Raw genomic sequence first — 17,724 nt, 5'->3', positions numbered from 1 at the left:
CTTATGTTCTAGGTGATAGAGGTCGCGGGTTTGGGCGGTGCTGTCGAAGAAGCCTTGGCGAGTTGCTGCAGTGCATCCTGTGGATGGTACACACAGCAGCCACAGTGCGCCGGTGGTGAAGGGAGTGAATGTTTAGGGTGGTGGATGGGGTGCCAATCAAGCGGGCTGCTTTGCCCTGGATGGTGTCGAGCTTCTTGAGTGTTGTTGGAGCTGCACTCATCCAAGCAAGTGGAGAGTATTCCATCACACTCCCGACTTGTGCCTTGTAGATGGTGGAAATATAAGAACATAAGAAAGAGGAGCAGGAGTAGGCCATCCCGCCCCTCGAGCCTGCTCTGCCATTCAACAAGATCATGGCTGATCTTCGACCTCAATGCCATTTTCATTGCAAGAGGATTTGAGTACAGGAGCAGGGATGTCTTACTGCAGTTATACAGGGCCTTGGTGAGACCACATCTGGAGTATTGTGTGCAGTTTTAGTCTCCTTATCTGAAGAAGGATGTCCTTGCCATGGAGGGAGTGCAACAAAGGTTTACCAGACTGATTCCTGGGATGGCAGGACTGACGTATGAGGAGAGATTGGGTCGACTAGGCCTATATTCACTCGAGTTTAGAAGAATGAGAGGTGATCTCATCAAAACATATAAAATTCTAACAGGACGAGACAGACTAGATGCAGGGAGGATGTTCCCGATGGCTGGGGAGTCCAGAACCAGGGGTCACAGTCTCAGGATACGGGGTATGCCATTTAGAACCGAGATGAGGAGAAATTTCTTCACTCAGAGGGTGGTGAACCTGTGGAATTCTCTACCATAGAAGGCAGTGGAGGCCAAGTCATTAGATGTATTCAAGAAGGAGATAGATATATTTCTTAATGCTAAAGGGATCAAGGGATATGGGGAAAAGCGGGAACAGGGTACTGAGTTAGACGATCAGCCATGATCATTTTGAATGGCGGAGCAGGCCTGAAGGGCCGAATGGCCTACTCTTGCTCCTATTTTCGATGTTTCTATGTCATTGCCTGGCACTTGTCTGGCGCGAATGTTACTTGCCACTTATCTGCCCAAGCCTGGATGTTCTCCAGGTCTTGCTGCATGCAGGCTCGGACTGCTTCATTATCTGAGGGGTTGCAAATGGAACTGAACACTGTGCAATCATCAGCGAACATCCCTATTTCTGACCTTATGATGGAGGGAAGGTCATTGATGAAGCAGCTGAAGATGGTTGTGCCTGGGACACTGCCCTGAGGAACTCCTGCAGCAATATCCTGGGGCTGAGATGATTGGCCTCCAACAACCACTACCATCTTCCTTTGTGCTCGGTATGACTCCAGCCACTGGAGAGTTTTCCCCCTGATTCCCATTGACTTCAATTTTACTAGGGCTCCTTGGTGCCACACTCGGTCAAATGCTGCCTTGATGTCAAGGGCAGTCACTCTCACCTCACCTCTGGAATTCAGCTCTTTTGTCCATGAGGTCTGGAGCCGAGTGGTCCTGGCGGAACCCAAACTGAGCATCGGTGAGCAGGTTATTGGTGAGTAAGTGCCGCTTGATAGCACTGTCGACGACACCTTCCATCACTTTGCTGATGATTGAGAGTAGACTGATGGGGCGGTAATTGGCCGGATTGGATTTGTCCTGCTTTTTGTGGACAGGACATACCTGGGCAATTTTCCACATTGTCGGGTAGATGCCAGTGTTGTAGCTGTACTGGAACAGCTTGGCTAGAGGCGTGGCTAGTTTTGGAGCACAAGTCTTCAGCACTACAGCTGGGATGTTGTCGGGGCCCATAGCCTTTGCTGTATCCAGTGCACTCAGCCGTTCCTTGATATCACGTGGAGTGAATCGAATTGGCTGAAGACTGGCTTCTGTGATGGTGGGGATATCGGGAGGAGGCCGAGATGGATCATCCACTCGGCACTTCTGGCTGAAGATGGTTGCAAACGCTTCAGCCTTGTCTTTTGCACTCACGTGCTGGACTCCGCCATCATTGAGGATGGGGATGTTTGCAGAGCCTCCTCCTCCCGTTAGTTGTTTAATTGTCCACCACCATTCACGACTGGATGTGGCAGGACTGCAGAGCTTTGATCTGATCCGTTGGTTGTGGAATCGCTTAGCTCTGTCTATAGCATGTTGCTTCTGCTGTTTAGCATGCATGTAGTCCTGAGTTGTAGCTTCACCAGGTTGGCACCTCATTTTTAGGTACGCCTGGTGCTGCTCCTGGCATGCTCTTCTACACTCCTCATTGAACCAGGGTTGATCCCCTGGCTTGTTGGTAATGGTAGAGTGAGGAATATGCCGGGCCATGAGGTTACAGATTGTGCTGGAATACAATTCTGCTGCTGCTGATGGCCCACAGCGCCTCATGGAAGCCCAGTTTTGAGCTGCTAGATCTGTTTTGAATCTATCCCATTTAGCACGGTGGTAGTGCCACACAACACGTTGGATGGTGTCCTCAGTGCGATGACGTGACTTTGTCTCCACGAGGACTGTACTGTGGTCACTCCTACCAATACTGTCATGGACAGAGGCATCTGCGACAGGTAGATTGGTGAGGACGAGGTCAAGTAGGTTTTTCCCTCATGTTGGTTCACTCACCACCTGCCGCAGGCCCAGTCTGGCAGCTATGTCCTTCAGGACTCGGCCAGCTCGGTCAGTAGTGGTGCTACCGAGCCACTCTTGGTGATGGACATTGAAGTCCCCCACCCAGAGTACATTTTGTGCCCTTGCTATCCTCAGTGCTTCCTCCAAGTGGTGTTCAACATGGAGGAGGACTGATTCATCAACTGAGGGAGGGCCGCAGTGCAGCACTTGCTCAGTACTGACCCTCCGACAGTGCAGCGCTCCCTCAGTACTGACCCTCCGACAGTGCAGCGCTCCCTCAGTCCTGACCCTCCGACAGTGCAACGCTCCCTCAGTACTGACCCTCCGACAGTGCGGTGCTCCCTCAGTACTGACCCTCCGACAGTGCAGCTCTCCCTCAGTACTGACCCTCCGACAGTGCGGTGCTCCCTCAGTACTGACCCTCCGACAGTGCAGCGCTCCCTCAGTACTGACCCTCCGACAGTGCGGCGCTCCCTCAGTACTGACCCTCCGACAGTGCAGCTCTCCCTCAGTACTGACCCTCCGACAGTGCGGTGCTCCCTCAGTACTGACCCTCCGACAGTGCAGCGCTCCCTCAGTACTGACCCTCCGACAGTGCAGCGCTCCCTCAGTACTGACCCTCCGACAGTGCGGTGCTCCCTCAGTACTGACCCTCCGACAGTGCGGTGCTCCCTCAGTACTGACCCTCCGACAGTGCGGCGCTCCCTCAGTACTGCGCCGGGAGTGTCCCCCTGGATTTTGTGCTCAAACCTCTGGAGTGGACCCAGATGGTTGAACCCACGACCTTCTGACTCAGAGGTGAGAGTGCGACCCGCTGAGCCCCGGCTGACAGCTCTCCTTATAATCTGGGTATGGGAGTTTCTGTGGAGGGAGAGGTTTCGGGAGGGCAGGAGGGCGAGGGGACTGAGATGGAGATTGACATCACCAAGGGTGAGGAGTGAGTGCAGAGGCTGAAGGAGGAGAAGGAGGGAGGATATCTCAGGGGAGGGGCTTGGGGATGTGGATTTTTAAGGAGAGGTGAAAGAGGTGGAACATGGTGAGAAGGGAAAGCTGTGTGGGATGGTCTCACCCTGGGGGTCATGCAGCAGTGGAATAAAGTACTGGGGAAGGACAGTGAATGAGGCAGTATAACTGGGGTCAGGAGAGGGTTTTGATAGAGTAAATAAGGAGAAACTGTTTCCAGTGGCAGGAGGGTCGGTAACCAGAGGACACAGAATTAAGGTGATCGGCAAAAGAGCCAGAGGGGAGATGAGGAAACATTTTTTTACGCAGCGAGTTGTTCTGATCTGGAATTCACTGCCTGAAAGGGCGGTGGAAGCAGATTCAATAATAACTTTCAAAAGGGAATTGGAGAAATACTTGAAAAGGAAAAGATTTTCTAGGACCATGGGGAAAGATTAGGGGAGTGGGACTAATTGGATAACTCTTTCCAAGAGCCGGCATGGACTCGATGGGCCGAGTGGCCTCTTTCTGTGCTGTAAGTTTCTCTGATTCTACGGAGAGAGAAGGGATTGAGAGACATGGTGAGAAGGTGGGTTGGTGGGATCACGATTGCCACAGAAGTTAAGGGATTTGTCTTGCCGGTGAATGTTTAATATTTTTCCAGTCGCTCGGTTTGAACGTGGGGACAAACTGGGTTTGTGGTTTCTCAGCAGGGAGGCGAAGGGGAGCGACGCACAGTATGGTATCCAGAATTACCCACCAGAATTCATTCATGGGATGTGGGCGTCGCTGGCCAGGCCGGCATTTATTGCCCATCCCTAATTGCCCTCAAGGAGGCGGCTCACCACCACCTTCTCAACAACTGAGTGGCTTGCTGGGCCATTTCAGGGGCCAGCTCGGGATCAACCACATTGCAGTGGGTCTGGAGGAGCAGGCCGGGTTTCCTTCCCTACAGGACATTACTGAACCAGATGTGTTTTTCCAACAATCCAGTAGTTTAACGGTCACCATTACTGATACGAGCTTCTTATTCCAGATTCCTATTTAATTAACTGAATTTAAATTCCCCAGCTGACGTGGCCAGGATTTGAACTCATATCTCATGGGTTATTAGTCGCGGTCTCTGGATTACTGGCCCAGTAAGAGCCCCTGTGTTACCCGACCCGTCCGCAGTTTGTGAATCCTACCCAGACAGGCTGGGCCCTGCAGCCTGAATCCAGCTTGACAGAGGCAGGTGTAACTGCCCACTGTGTTAATGCATGTGTTTCCCAACTCTCGCCTGCACTGCTCTTCGAACGAACACTCGTCCACATCTACGAGAGAGAGAGAGAGAGAGAGGAAGGTTTTCAGCGATGCACACGGAACAGGGCAACACGGAACTTTACACACACGAACAAAGTATCTGGGATCCAAAGCCTTATTAACAGGAGGGTTGAGCTGAAAAGCGAAGAGTTGATACTGAATCCATACAAATCGTTGGGTTAGGCCGCAATTCGAATGTTCACCGAGACGTTCCTCCAGACCTGTCCCCATCGGCCGCAGTAACTTTGCCAGGAGCTCGGCAGAAACCCAGTCTCCGTGGCTGACACCAATCTACCGCCAGAGAAACATCGGCCAATCGCGAGACACCTCCCCAACCCCTCCACCCGACAAAACCACGTCTCTCGTGCCCAGCTTTGGGGAATCTCAATCACTGTTTGTGGGATCTTGATCTGTATCGAAACTCCATCGACCTGCCTTGGTTCCGTAATCCTTAATCCCCTCACCCAACAAAAATCGATTGACAGGAGCAGTTTTCAAAGGGTTGAGCACAGAGAGCTGTTCAGACATCCCCGCCAGTCCCTGCCCCTCCCCTCGTCCTCCTCCTCCTCCTCCTCCCCACCCCTCCTCCTCCTCCCCTCCTCCTCTTCTCCCCTCGTCCTCTCCTCCCCTCCCCTCCTCCTCCTCTCATCCTCTCCCCGCCCCTCCCCCTCCTCTCCACCCCTCCTCTCCTCTCATCCTCTCCCCTCCCCCTCCCCTTCTCCTCTCTCCACCTCCTCTCCTCTCTCCACCTCCTCTCCTCCCCACCCCTCTTCCCTCCCCCCTCCCTTTCCTCCCCTTCCCTCCCCCCTTTCCTCCTCTCCCCTCCCCTCCCTTTCCTTCCCTCTCCTCTCCCCTCCCTTTCCTTCCCCCTCCACTCCTCTCCCCTCCACTCCTCTCCCCTCCACTCCTCTCCCCTCCCCTCCCCTCCACTCCCCTCTCCTCTCCCCCTCCTTTCCCCCGTGTTCAGAGAAGTCCTGTCATTACACAGTCTCCCAGCTCCAGGCCTTCCTGAGGACAGTGTGTCCCAGCCGGGGCCGGGGGACGCAGGGCGAACCACACAGGCCCTGTAATGAACTCTCCTTTCAGTAAATCACTGACCGATTACCCTGGAACCACATGTGGTTGCAATTAGCAGCGATCATCTCACTCCCCAGGGCAGGCCGGCCGACAACAGCTGGAATGTCGGCCTGCTGGGAAGGAGGAGCACAGCGAACCCCGGCTCGTTCAGATTCCCAGGGAGCAAACCACAGCCGCAAAGGCCAGGGCCTCACATGAAAGGTTTGCAAAAACTTTTGAAAATGCCCTCCTGAAAACTTGGACTCGTCACCTCAGACTTTCACACCACAAAATGTTCCGAGGCACTTTACAGAGGGTCAGGGGGATCTGAGGGAGGAGGGGGACAGGAGTTAAGGGGCCGGCCAAAGCTGCAGGGTTTGAAGAAGGTGTTTCGGAGGGAGGGAGGGAGTCAGCAGGGGTCCAGAGCCTGGTCCGATTCGACAGGACTCCCTGAAACTCACCCAAAAGCCAATTCTTCACGTGAACTGTGTCCTCAGGCCACTCAAACAAGGGGCGGTGATCAGATCTGAGCCCCTCCCGCCCTCCAACCACATGCACAACTTCAGCTGGGGGGGGGTCACTGCACCGCGAATCAGGAATGTACCCCTCCCTAACACTGGGAGTGTGTTAATATTTACAGGGTATCTCTGGGAGTGAATTAATATTTACAGGGGGTCTCGGGGAGTGTGTTAATATTTACAGGGGGTCTCTGGGAGTGTGTTAATATTTACAGGGGGTCTCGGGGAGTGTGTTAATATTTACAGGGGGTCTCTGGGGGTGTGTTAATATTTACAGGGGGTCTCTGGGAGTGTGTTAATATTTACAGGGGGTCTCGGGGAGTGTGTTAATATTTACAGGGGGTCTCTGGGGGTGTGTTAATATTTACAGGGGGTCTCGGGGAGTGTGTTAATATTTACAGGGGGTCTCTGGGGAGTGTGTTAATATTTACAGGGGGTCTCGGGGAGTGTGTTAATATTTACAGGGGGTCTCGGGGAGTGTGTTAATATTTACAGGGGGTCTCTGGGAGTGAGTTAATATTTACAGGGGGTCTCTGGGAGTGAATTAATATTTACAGGGGGTCTCTGGGAGTGAGTTAATATTTACAGGGGGTCTCTGGGAGTGTGTTAATATTTACAGGGGGTCTCAGGGAGTGTGTTAATATTTACAGGGGGTCTCGGGGAGTGTGTTAATATTTACAGGGGGTCTCGGGGAGTGTGTTAATATTTACAGGGGGTCTCGGGGAGTGTGTTAATATTTACAGGGGGTCTCGGGGAGTGTGTTAATATTTACAGGGATCTCGGGGAGTGTGTTAATATTTACAGGGGGTCTCTGGGAGTGAATTAATATTTACAGGGGGTCTCTGGGGGTGTGTTAATATTTACAGGGGGTCTCTGGGAGTGAGTTAATATTTACAGGGGGTCTCTGGGAGTGAATTAATATTTACAGGGGGTCTCTGGGAGTGAATTAATATTTACAGGGGGTCTCTGGGAGTGAGTTAATATTTACAGGGGGTCTCTGGGAGTGTGTTAATATTTACAGGGGGTCTCGGGGAGTGTGTTAATATTTACAGGGGGTCTCGGGGAGTGTGTTAATATTTACAGGGGGTCTCGGGGAGTGTGTTAATATTTACAGGGGGTCTCGGGGAGTGTGTTAATATTTACAGGGGGTCTCGGGGAGTGTGTTAATATTTACAGGGATCTCGGGGAGTGTGTTAATATTTACAGGGGGTCTCTGGGAGTGAGTTAATATTTACAGGGGGTCTCGGGGAGTGTGTTTATATTTACAGGGGGTCTCGGGGAGTGTGTTAATATTTACAGGGGGTCTCGGGGAGTGTGTTAATATTTACAGGGGGTCTCGGGGAGTGAGTTAATATTTACAGGGGGTCTCGGGGAGTGAGTTAATATTTACAGGGGGTCTCGGGGAGTGTGTTTATATTTACAGGGGGTCTCGGGGAGTGTGTTAATATTTACAGGGATCTCGGGGAGTGTGTTAATATTTACAGGGGGTCTCTGGGAGTGAGTTAATATTTACAGGGGGTCTCTGGGAGTGAATTAATATTTACAGGGGGTCTCTGGGGGTGTGTTAATATTTACAGGGGGTCTCTGGGAGTGAGTTAATATTTACAGGGGGTCTCTGGGAGTGAATTAATATTTACAGGGGGTCTCTGGGAGTGTGTTAATATTTACAGGGGGTCTCGGGGAGTGTGTTAATATTTACAGGGGGTCTCGGGGAGTGTGTTAATATTTACAGGGGGTCTCGGGGAGTGTGTTAATATTTACAGGGGGTCTCGGGGAGTGTGTTAATATTTACAGGGGGTCTCGGGGAGTGTGTTAATATTTACAGGGATCTCGGGGAGTGTGTTAATATTTACAGGGGGTCTCTGGGAGTGAGTTAATATTTACAGGGGGTCTCGGGGAGTGTGTTTATATTTACAGGGGGTCTCGGGGAGTGTGTTAATATTTACAGGGGGTCTCGGGGAGTGTGTTAATATTTACAGGGGGTCTCGGGGAGTGAGTTTATATTTACAGGGATCTCGGGGAGTCTGTTGGAGAGAGAGAGAGGAAGAAAGACAAAGGAGAGAGAGAGAGGGTAAATTGGTGTTTTTACTGAGGGTTCTTTACTCCAGATCCTGCTCGCTGTGGGGGAAGTTCAGGGCCATCTCAGTGCGAACAAAACAGGCTCATTAACATTGACAAAGATCATAACTCACCCACACAGGTCTTTCCGCCCAGGGAGAGGACGAACCCTGCTCTACAATCACAGGTATAGGAGCCGGGCGTGTTGCTGCAGGAAGCATGTTCAGAGCAGGCCTGCAGTCCAGTCACCTGGGACAGCTGACACTCATTGATATCTGAAACACAGAGGGGTTAGAGTGACAAGGAGACAGAGCCTGTCAGTGAACTGGAACCGGGAATGGGATCTGTGGAATCAGTAGAGAAGGGGATATAGACAGGGGTACGGGCCAGACGCAGGCTGGGGTGCGGGCCAGACGCAGGCTGGGGTGCGGGCCAGACGCAGGCTGGGGTGCGGGCCAGACGCAGGCTGGGGTGCGGGCCAGACGCAGGCTGGGGTGCGGGCCAGACGCAGGCTGGGGTGCGGGCCAGACGCAGGCTGGGGTGCGGGCCAGACGCAGGCTGGGGTGCGGGCCAGACGCAGGCTGGGGTGCGGGCCAGACGCAGGCTGGGGTACAGAGGTACGGGCCAGACGCAGGCTGGGGTACAGAGGTACGGGCCAGACGCAGGCTGGGGTACAGAGGTACGGGCCAGACGCAGGCTGGGGTACAGAGGTACGGGCCAGACGCAGGCTGGGGTACAGAGGTACGGGCCAGATGCAGGCTGGGGTACAGAGGTACGGGCCAGACGCAGGCTGGGGTACAGAGGTACGGGCCAGACGCAGGCTGGGGTACAGAGGTACGGGCCAGACGCAGACCAGGGTACAGACAGGGGTGCAGGCCAGACGCAGACCGGGGTACAGGCTGGGGTGCAGGTCAGACGCAGACTGGGGTACAGGCTGGGGTGCAGGCCAGACGCAGGCTGGGGTGCAGGCCAGACGCAGGCAGGGGTGCAGGCCAGACGCAGGCAGGGGTGCAGGCCAGACGCAGGCAGGGGTGCAGGCCAGACGCAGGCAGGGGTGCAGGCCAGACGCAGGCAGGGGTGCAGGCCAGACGCAGGCAGGGGTGCAGGCCAGACGCAGGCAGGGGTGCAGGCCAGACGCAGGCAGGGGTGCAGGCCAGACGCAGGCAGGGGTGCAGGCCAGACGCAGGCAGGGGTGCAGGCCAGACGCAGGCAGGGGTGCAGGCCAGACGCAGGCAGGGGTGCAGGCCAGACGCAGGCAGGGGTGCAGGCCAGACGCAGGCAGGGGTGCAGGCCAGACGCAGGCAGGGGTGCAGGCCAGACGCAGGCAGGGGTGCAGGCCAGACGCAGGCAGGGGTGCAGGCCAGACGCAGGCTGGGGTGCAGGCCAGACGCAGGCTGGGGTGCAGGCCAGACGCAGGCTGGGGTGCAGGCCAGACGCAGGCTGGGGTGCAGGCCAGACGCAGGCTGGGGTGCAGGCCAGACGCAGGCTGGGGTGCAGGCCAGACGCAGGCTGGGGTGCAGGCCAGACGCAGGCTGGGGTGCAGGCCAGACGCAGGCTGGGGTGCAGGCCAGACGCAGGCTGGGGTGCAGGCCAGACGCAGGCTGGGGTGCAGGCCAGACGCAGGCTGGGGTGCAGGCCAGACGCAGACTGGGGTGCAGGCTGAGATGGAGAATGGGGTACAGATTGGGGTGACCCTGGGTACTGGAATATCTCACCAGCCCTCAGGTGACGGATGGTCACTTGGGACGGGGATCGGGAGCGACTGACAGCCAGTCAATGCCCAGAGTGAAGACACAAGCCCAGCCCAGGTTTCACCACTTTTACCTTCACAGCCGCTCGGTCCCATCAGAAACCCTCGGTTACACCGACACAGGAAGGACCCCAGGGTGTTGGTGCAGTTGGCAGTGGGTTGGCAGGGGCTCCAGTCTCCACTACACTCATCCACATCTACAAAGAGAAAGATACAAACACAACCTTAAAATAACACAGTCCTCACTTCTGAAGCAGTGGCTGAGTTTCCAACTCACCTTAACCCCCCCGACCAAAACCCGTCCGAAATTAAAACCAGAACCGTGAGCCCATAATCCAGGCAGACGCTCCTGGTGCAGTACTGAGGGAGTGTTGCACTGTCGGAGGGTCAGTACTGAGGGAGTGTTGCACTGTCGGAGGGTCAGTACTGAGGGAGTGTTGCACTGTCGGAGGGTCAGTACTGAGGGAGCGCTGCACTGTCGGAGGGTCAGTACTGAGGGAGTGTTGCACTGTCGGAGGGTCAGTACTGAGGGAGTGTTGCACTGTCGGAGGGTCAGTACTGAGGGAGTGCAGCACTATCGGAGGGTCAGTACTGAGGGAGTGTTGCACTGTCGGAGGGGCAGTACTGAGGGAGCGCCGCACTGTCGGAGGGTCAGTACTGAGGGAGTGCAGCACTATCGGAGGGTCAGTACTGAGGGAGTGTTGCACTGTCGGAGGGGCAGTACTGAGGGAGTGTTGCACTGTCGGAGGGTCAGTACTGAGGGAGTGTTGCACTGTCGGAGGGTCAGTACTGAGGGAGCGCTGCACTGTCGGAGGGTCAGTACTGAGGGAGTGTTGCACTGTCGGAGGGTCAGTACTGAGGGAGCGCTGCACTGTCGGAGGGTCAGTACCGAGGGAGCGCCGCACTGTCGGAGGGTCAGGACTGAGGGAGCGCTGCACTGTCAGAGGTGCCGTCTTTCGGATGAGACCTTACACCGAGGCCCCGTCTGGCCTCTCAGGTGGATGTAAAAGATCCCACGGACACTATTTTGAAGAAGAGCAGGGGGGAGTTCTCCCCGGTGTCCTGGGGCCAATATTTATCCCTCAACCAACATCACTAAAAACAGACGATCTGGTCATTTATCACGTTGCTGTTTGTGGGATCTTGCTGTGCGCAAATTGCCTGCCGTGTTTCCTAAATTGCAACAATACTACACTTCAAAAGTACGTCATTGGCTGTAAAGCACTTTGGGACATCCTGAGACTGTGAAAGGCGCTGTGGAAATGGAAATCTTTCTTTTTCTTTCTTTCAGATGAATGATTTGAACCAATAATAAAGGTATTTCACGGTCAGAGATATCAGCGGATGAAGATTATCCAACAACTCACCGATACATCGCGGGGAATCAACAATCAGTCGGAATCCTTCTGTGCAGCTACAGTTCTCTCCGTCCAAAACCAGCTCATCGGGACATCCACAGTCACTGCCATTCCTCACAACAATCTGGTTCCCAGGGCACACTGACATTCTGGAATTCTCCATCGTCACTCCTGATCGGAAACAACCCTCGTTAGACGATTGGTTGCTGCAGGAAGTTTTATGATGAATTTTTATAATCACTGTCCCATCAAACACTCCCAGGGCAGGTACAGCACGGGTTAGATACAGAGTAAAGCTCCCTCTACACTGTCCCATCAAACACTCCCAGGGCAGGTACAGGGTTAGATACAGAGTAAAGCTCCCTCTACACTGTCCCATCAAACACTCCCAGGGCAGGTACAGGGTTAGATACAGAGTAAAGCTCCCTCTACACTGTCCCATCAAACACTCCCAGGGCAGGTACAGGGTTAGATACAGAGTGAAGCTCCCTCGACACTGTCCCATCAAACACTCCCAGGGCAGGTACAGGGTTAGATACAGAGTAAAGCTCCCTCTACACTGTCCCATCAAACACTCCCAGGGCAGGTACAGGGTTAGATACAGAGTAAAGCTCCCTCTACACTGTCCCATCAAACACTCCCAGGGCAGGTACAGGGTTAGATACAGAGTAAAGCTCCCTCTACACTGTCCCATCAAACACTCCCAGGGCAGGTACAGCACGGGTTAGATACAGAGAATTCAAAAGCAGGGAAGTTATGTTCAACATATATCGAACTTTGGTTGGACCACACTTGAGGACTGAGCACAGTTCTGGTCTCCATATTACAAAAGGATTTCGAGGCATTGGAGAAGGTGCAAAAAAGATTTACAAGGACGGTACCAGAATTGAGAGGGGACAACTATCAGGAAAGACCGAACAGATTAGGAGTCTTTTCTCTAGAAAAGGGAAGGCTGAGGGGTGAACTGATAGAGGTCTTTGAAATTGTGAAAGGTCTTGATAGGGTAGATGTGGAGAAGATGTTTTCACTTGTGGGGGAGACCAGAACTCGAGGCCATAAATATAAGATAGTCACTAATAAATCCAATAGGAATTCAGGAGAAACTTCTTTACCCAGAGAGTGGTGAGAATGTGGAACTCGCTCCCACAAGGAGTAGTTGAGGTGAATAGTGTCGATACATTTAAGGGAAAGCTCGATAAACACATGAGGGAGAAAGGAATAGAAGGATATGCTGATAGGGTGAGATGTAATAATATAGATAAGGTGTATATGTATATACTATATTTATCTGGTATGTATGTTTTCCTGTATATATGGTGTGTAAGTATATACTGTGTATGTGGTGTATATGTATGCACCCTATATATCTACTAAATGTGTACATATGGTATGTGAGTGTATACTGTGCATACCGTGTATACTGTGTATGGGGTGTGTAAATTTTTACTGTGCATATGGTACATAAATGTATAACAATATACTTTGTATGTGATGCATATGTATATACTGTGTATATCTGGTGTGTATGTATATCTTATGTGTATGACATATATCATAGTATCATACTAGGTATAGCACAGGAGGAGGCCATTCAGCCCATCGTGCCTGTGCTGGCTCTTTGAAAGAGCTATCCAATTAGTCCCACTCCCCCTGCTCTTTCCCCATAGCCCTACAATTTTTTCCCTTCAAGTATTTCTCCAATTCCCTTTTGAAAGTTATTATTGAATCTGCTTCCACCGCCCTTTCAGGCAGTGAATTCCAGATCAGAACAACTCGCTGCGTAAAAAAAATGTTTCCTCATGTCGCCTCTGGCTCTTTCGCCGATCACCTTAAATCTGTGTCCTCTGGTTACCGACCCTTCTCCCACTGGAAACAGTTTCTCCTTATTTACTCTATCAAGACTGGTCATGATTTTGAACACCTCGATCAAATCTCCCCTTAACCTTCTCTGCTCCAAGGAGAACAATCCCAGCTTCTCCAGTCTCTCCACATAACTGAAGTCCCTCATCCCTGGCACCATTCGAGTAAATCTCTTCTGCACCCTCTCTAAGGCCTTCACATCCTTCCTAAAGTGTGGTGCCCAGAATTGAACACAATGCTCCAGCTGGGGCCTAACCAGTGTTTTATAAAGGTTTAGCATAACTTCCTTGCTTTTGTACTCTATGCCTCTATTAATAAAGCCCAGGATCCCGTATGCTTTTTTAACAGCCTTCTCAACTTGTCCTGCCACCTTCAAAGATTTGTGTACACACACCCTCAGGTCTCTCTGTTCCTGCACCCCCTTTAAAATTGTACCATTTAGTTTATATTGCCTCTCCTCATTCTTCCTACCAAATGTATCACTTCACACTTCTCTGTGTTAAATTTGATCTGCCATGTGTCTGCCCATTTCACCAGTCTGTCTCTGTCCTCCTGAAGTCTGTTACTATCCTCCACATTGTTTACTACATTTCTGAGTTTTGTGTCATCTGCAAACTTTGAAATTATACCAAGACCAGGTCATTAATATATATCAAAAAGAGCAGTGGTCCTAATACTGACCCCTGGGGAACACCACTGGAGACTTCCCTCCAGTCTGAAAAGCAACCGTTCACCACTACTCTCTGCTTTCTGTCCCTGAGCCAATTTTGTATCCACACTGTCACTGTCCCTTTAATCCCACGGGCTTTAATTTTGCTGACACGTCTATTATGTGGCACTTTATCAAATGCCTTTTGAAAGTCCATATGTGAACTCCATGTATATCTGATGTGTACGTATATACTGTGTATATGATGTATATGTCAGCACCTCCCAAACCCACGACCTCTACCATCTAGAAGGACAAGGGCAGCAGGCACATGGGAACAACACCACCTGCACGTTCCCCTCCAAGTCACACACCATCCCGACTTGGAAATATATCGCCGTTCCTTCATCGTCGCTGGGTCAAAATCCTGGAACTCCCTTCCTAACAGCACTGTGGGAGAACATTCACCACACGGACTGCAGCGGTTCAAGAAGGCAGCTCACCACCACCTTCTCAAGGGCAATTAGGGATGGGCAATAAATGCCGGCCTCGCCAGCGACGCCCACATCCCGTGAACGAATAAAAAAAATGTGTATACTGTGTATATCTAGTGTGTATGTGTATACTGCGAATATGACGTGTTTGTGAACATACAATGTTTATCTGGTGTGTATGTCCATACCATGTATAAAGTGTTTGTGTATGTACTATGTATATCTGATGTGCATGTACATGCTGTATATGTGACATGTTTGTGTACATACTGTGTATACCTGATACGTACGTATATACTGTGTGCATATTGTGTATATCTGGTGTGTATGTCCATATCATGTCCATATCGTGTATATAATGTTTGTGTACATACTGTGCATACCTGATATGTATGTATATACTGCGTATGTGATGTGTTTGTGTTCATAGCCTGGATATCTGGTGTATGTATATACAGTGCATATGGTATGTTTGTGTAAATATTGTGTATATCTAGTATGCATGCAGATACTGTGTATATGATGTGTTAGTGTATGTACTGTGCATATCCGATGTGTATGTATATACTGCATTTATGCATATTTGTGTAAACATTGTGTATGTTGGGTGTGTATATATATAACGTGTGTATGACATGTTTGTGTAGGAACATAGGAACAGGAGGAGGCCATTCAGCCCCTCATGCCTGCTCCGCCATTTGATAAGATCATGGCTGATCTGTGATCTAACTCCATATACCTGCCTTTGGCCCATATCCCTTAATACCTTTGGTTGCCAAAAAGCTATCTATCTCACATTTAAATTTAGCAATTGAGTGCAGAAATGTTTTCTAATCTCGCTCCTGAAAGGTCTGGCTCTAATTTTTAGACTGTGCCCCCTACTCCTAGAATCCCCAACCAGCGGAAATAGTTTCTCTCTATCCACCCTATCCGTTCCCCTTAATATCTTATAAACTTCGATCATATCACCCCTTAACCTTCGAAACTCTAGAGAATACAACCCCAATTTGTGTAATCTCTCCTCGTAACTTAACCCTTGAAGTCCGGGTATCATTCTAGTAAACCTACGCTGCACTCCCTCCAAGGCCAATATGTCCTTCCGAAGGTGCGGTGCCCAGAACTGCTCACAGTACTCCAGGTGCGGTCTAACCAGGGTTTTGTATAGCTGCAGCATAACTTCTGCCCCCTTGTACTCCAGTGTACATACTGTGCTATCTGGTGTGTATGTACACACTGCATACATGATGTGTTTGTGTACCTATTGTGTATATCTGGTGTGTATGTATAAACTGTGTATACAATGTGTTTGTGTACATACTGTGGCTATCTGGTGTGTATGTATATACCGTGTATATAAAGTGTTTGTGTACATACTGTGGATATCTGGTGTGTATGTATATACCATGTATACAATGTGTTTGTGTACATACTGTGGCTATCTGGTGTGTATGTATATACCGTGTATATAAAGTGTTTGTGTACATACTGTGGATATCTGGTGTGTATGTATATACCGTGTATACAATGTGTTTGTGTACATACTGTGGCTATCTATATGGTGAATCTTCATTCAATTTGATGCCTTTTCTGAGAGCGTCTTGTAAAGCTCATTTCACGTTCCCTACCTTGTTGGTGAGACTCGTTGTCGGTGATATTCTGAATGATGTTCTCGTGGGGCTCAGTTACATTCTGAGGAAAGAGACAAGAGTGAAAAATGGAATAACGGACAGGACAATACAAAGAGAAAGAAGAAAACGGGAGTGAGACAGAAACAGGAGAGGGAGAGTCAAGATGGACAGGAGAGGGAGGGAGCAGAGAGAGGGGAGGTGAGAGGGAGAGAAAGAAGAGGAGAGGAGAATGAGGGAGCTGAGAGAGTTGTGTAGAGGGAGGGAACAGAGTGGAGGGGAGAGGAGAGGAGAGGAAGAAGCTGAGGGGGGAGAGAGGGAGGAAGAGGAGGGGAGAGAGGGAGGAAGAGGAGGGGAGAGAGGAAGCAGAGAGGGGTGGAACAGAGGGAGAGACAGGAGAGAGAGAAAGCGGGGGACGGACAGGAGGGACACACAGTGAGAGGATCAATGAGACAGGGAGGAGAGATGCGAGTGAGAGGAGGGGGAGAGTGAGAGGAGGGGGGAGAGTGAGAGAGGAGGGGGGAGAGTGAGAGAGGAGGGGGGAGAGTGAGAGGAGAAAGGGGAGAGAAAGAGAAGAGTGAGAGAACAGGAGAGAGAAGCAGAAACATTGAGAGAAATAAAAGAGAGAGAACAATGGGAGAAAGAATAAAAACTTTTTACCAACAGCAAACTTTGCAAATCATTAGAAGAAGCCGAGGGTGAGCGTTGTGCCGGATATTGGCGATCAATGAATGGACAGACCGCCTGCACTCAACGCCCTCGCTCCAAATACCCACCACAGGTCGGTCCATCTCCCGCTGCCCGGGGACTCCCCGAGATCCGAGCCAGGACAGGGCGAGAAGCAGCGGCCACACCTTGCTCAGGATCTCCATCTCCGGGGGAAGGAAGGGAGAGAGTGCGGGGGGAGATCCGAGACTCGGAGACTCCGCCCCTGCTGCTCACAACCCCCGACCCAGGGACCGAGGGAGAGGCTCAGAGAGCCCGGAGCGGGGGGGGGGGGGGGGAAACTCAGGAGATTCAGGGAATTCAGGGAAACTGGGGGAAAATCAGGGGGGGACTCGGGGGGGGGAACTCAGCGGGACTGGGGGAAAATCGGGGAAACTGGGGGAAACTCAGAATTCAGGGAAACTGGGGGAAAATCGGGGGGGGGGAGTCAGGGAATTCAGGGAAACTGGGGGAGATTCAGGGAAATTCAGGGAAACTGGGGGAAACTCAGGGGATTCAGGGAAACTGGGGGAAACTCAGGAGATTCAGGGAAACTGGGGGAATTCGGGGAAACTCGGGATTCAGGGAAACTCGGGATTTGGGGAAATCAGGGGAATTCAGGGAAAATCGGGAATTCAGGGCAACTCGGGGAAAATTAGGGAATTCAGGGCAACTCGGGGAAAATCAGGGAATTCAGGGCAACTCGGGGAAACTCGGGGAAACTCGGGGAAAATCAGGGAATTCAGGGAAACTCAGGGAAATCAGCAACACCTGATTATTACCTGAGCCACAAGCAAATTGGCA

The 17,724-nt window shown here is 51.5% G+C and overlaps 1 protein-coding gene across 1 annotated transcript in view; it reads right to left on the bottom strand.

The window, feature by feature from the left end:
- Positions 1-17,080, bottom strand: part of LOC137332621 (latent-transforming growth factor beta-binding protein 4-like) — a 128,732-nt gene extending 111,652 nt beyond the window's left edge. The window contains exons 1-6 of the mRNA XM_067996582.1: positions 16,992-17,080; positions 16,216-16,279; positions 11,597-11,758; positions 10,304-10,426; positions 8,614-8,754; positions 4,733-4,858 (exon numbers count right to left, since the gene is read on the bottom strand). Of these exons, the coding sequence (XP_067852683.1) occupies positions 4,733-4,858; positions 8,614-8,754; positions 10,304-10,426; positions 11,597-11,758; positions 16,216-16,279; positions 16,992-17,006 (631 nt within the window). The 5' untranslated portion in view covers positions 17,007-17,080. The remainder of the gene's footprint in view (positions 1-4,732; positions 4,859-8,613; positions 8,755-10,303; positions 10,427-11,596; positions 11,759-16,215; positions 16,280-16,991) is intronic.
- Positions 17,081-17,724: the final 644 nt, after the last annotated feature.

This window comes from Heptranchias perlo, chromosome 2 (assembly GCF_035084215.1).
Source record: "Heptranchias perlo isolate sHepPer1 chromosome 2, sHepPer1.hap1, whole genome shotgun sequence".
Lineage (NCBI taxonomy): Eukaryota > Metazoa > Chordata > Chondrichthyes > Hexanchiformes > Hexanchidae > Heptranchias > Heptranchias perlo.
This window is presented reverse-complemented; position numbering and strand designations above follow the sequence as displayed.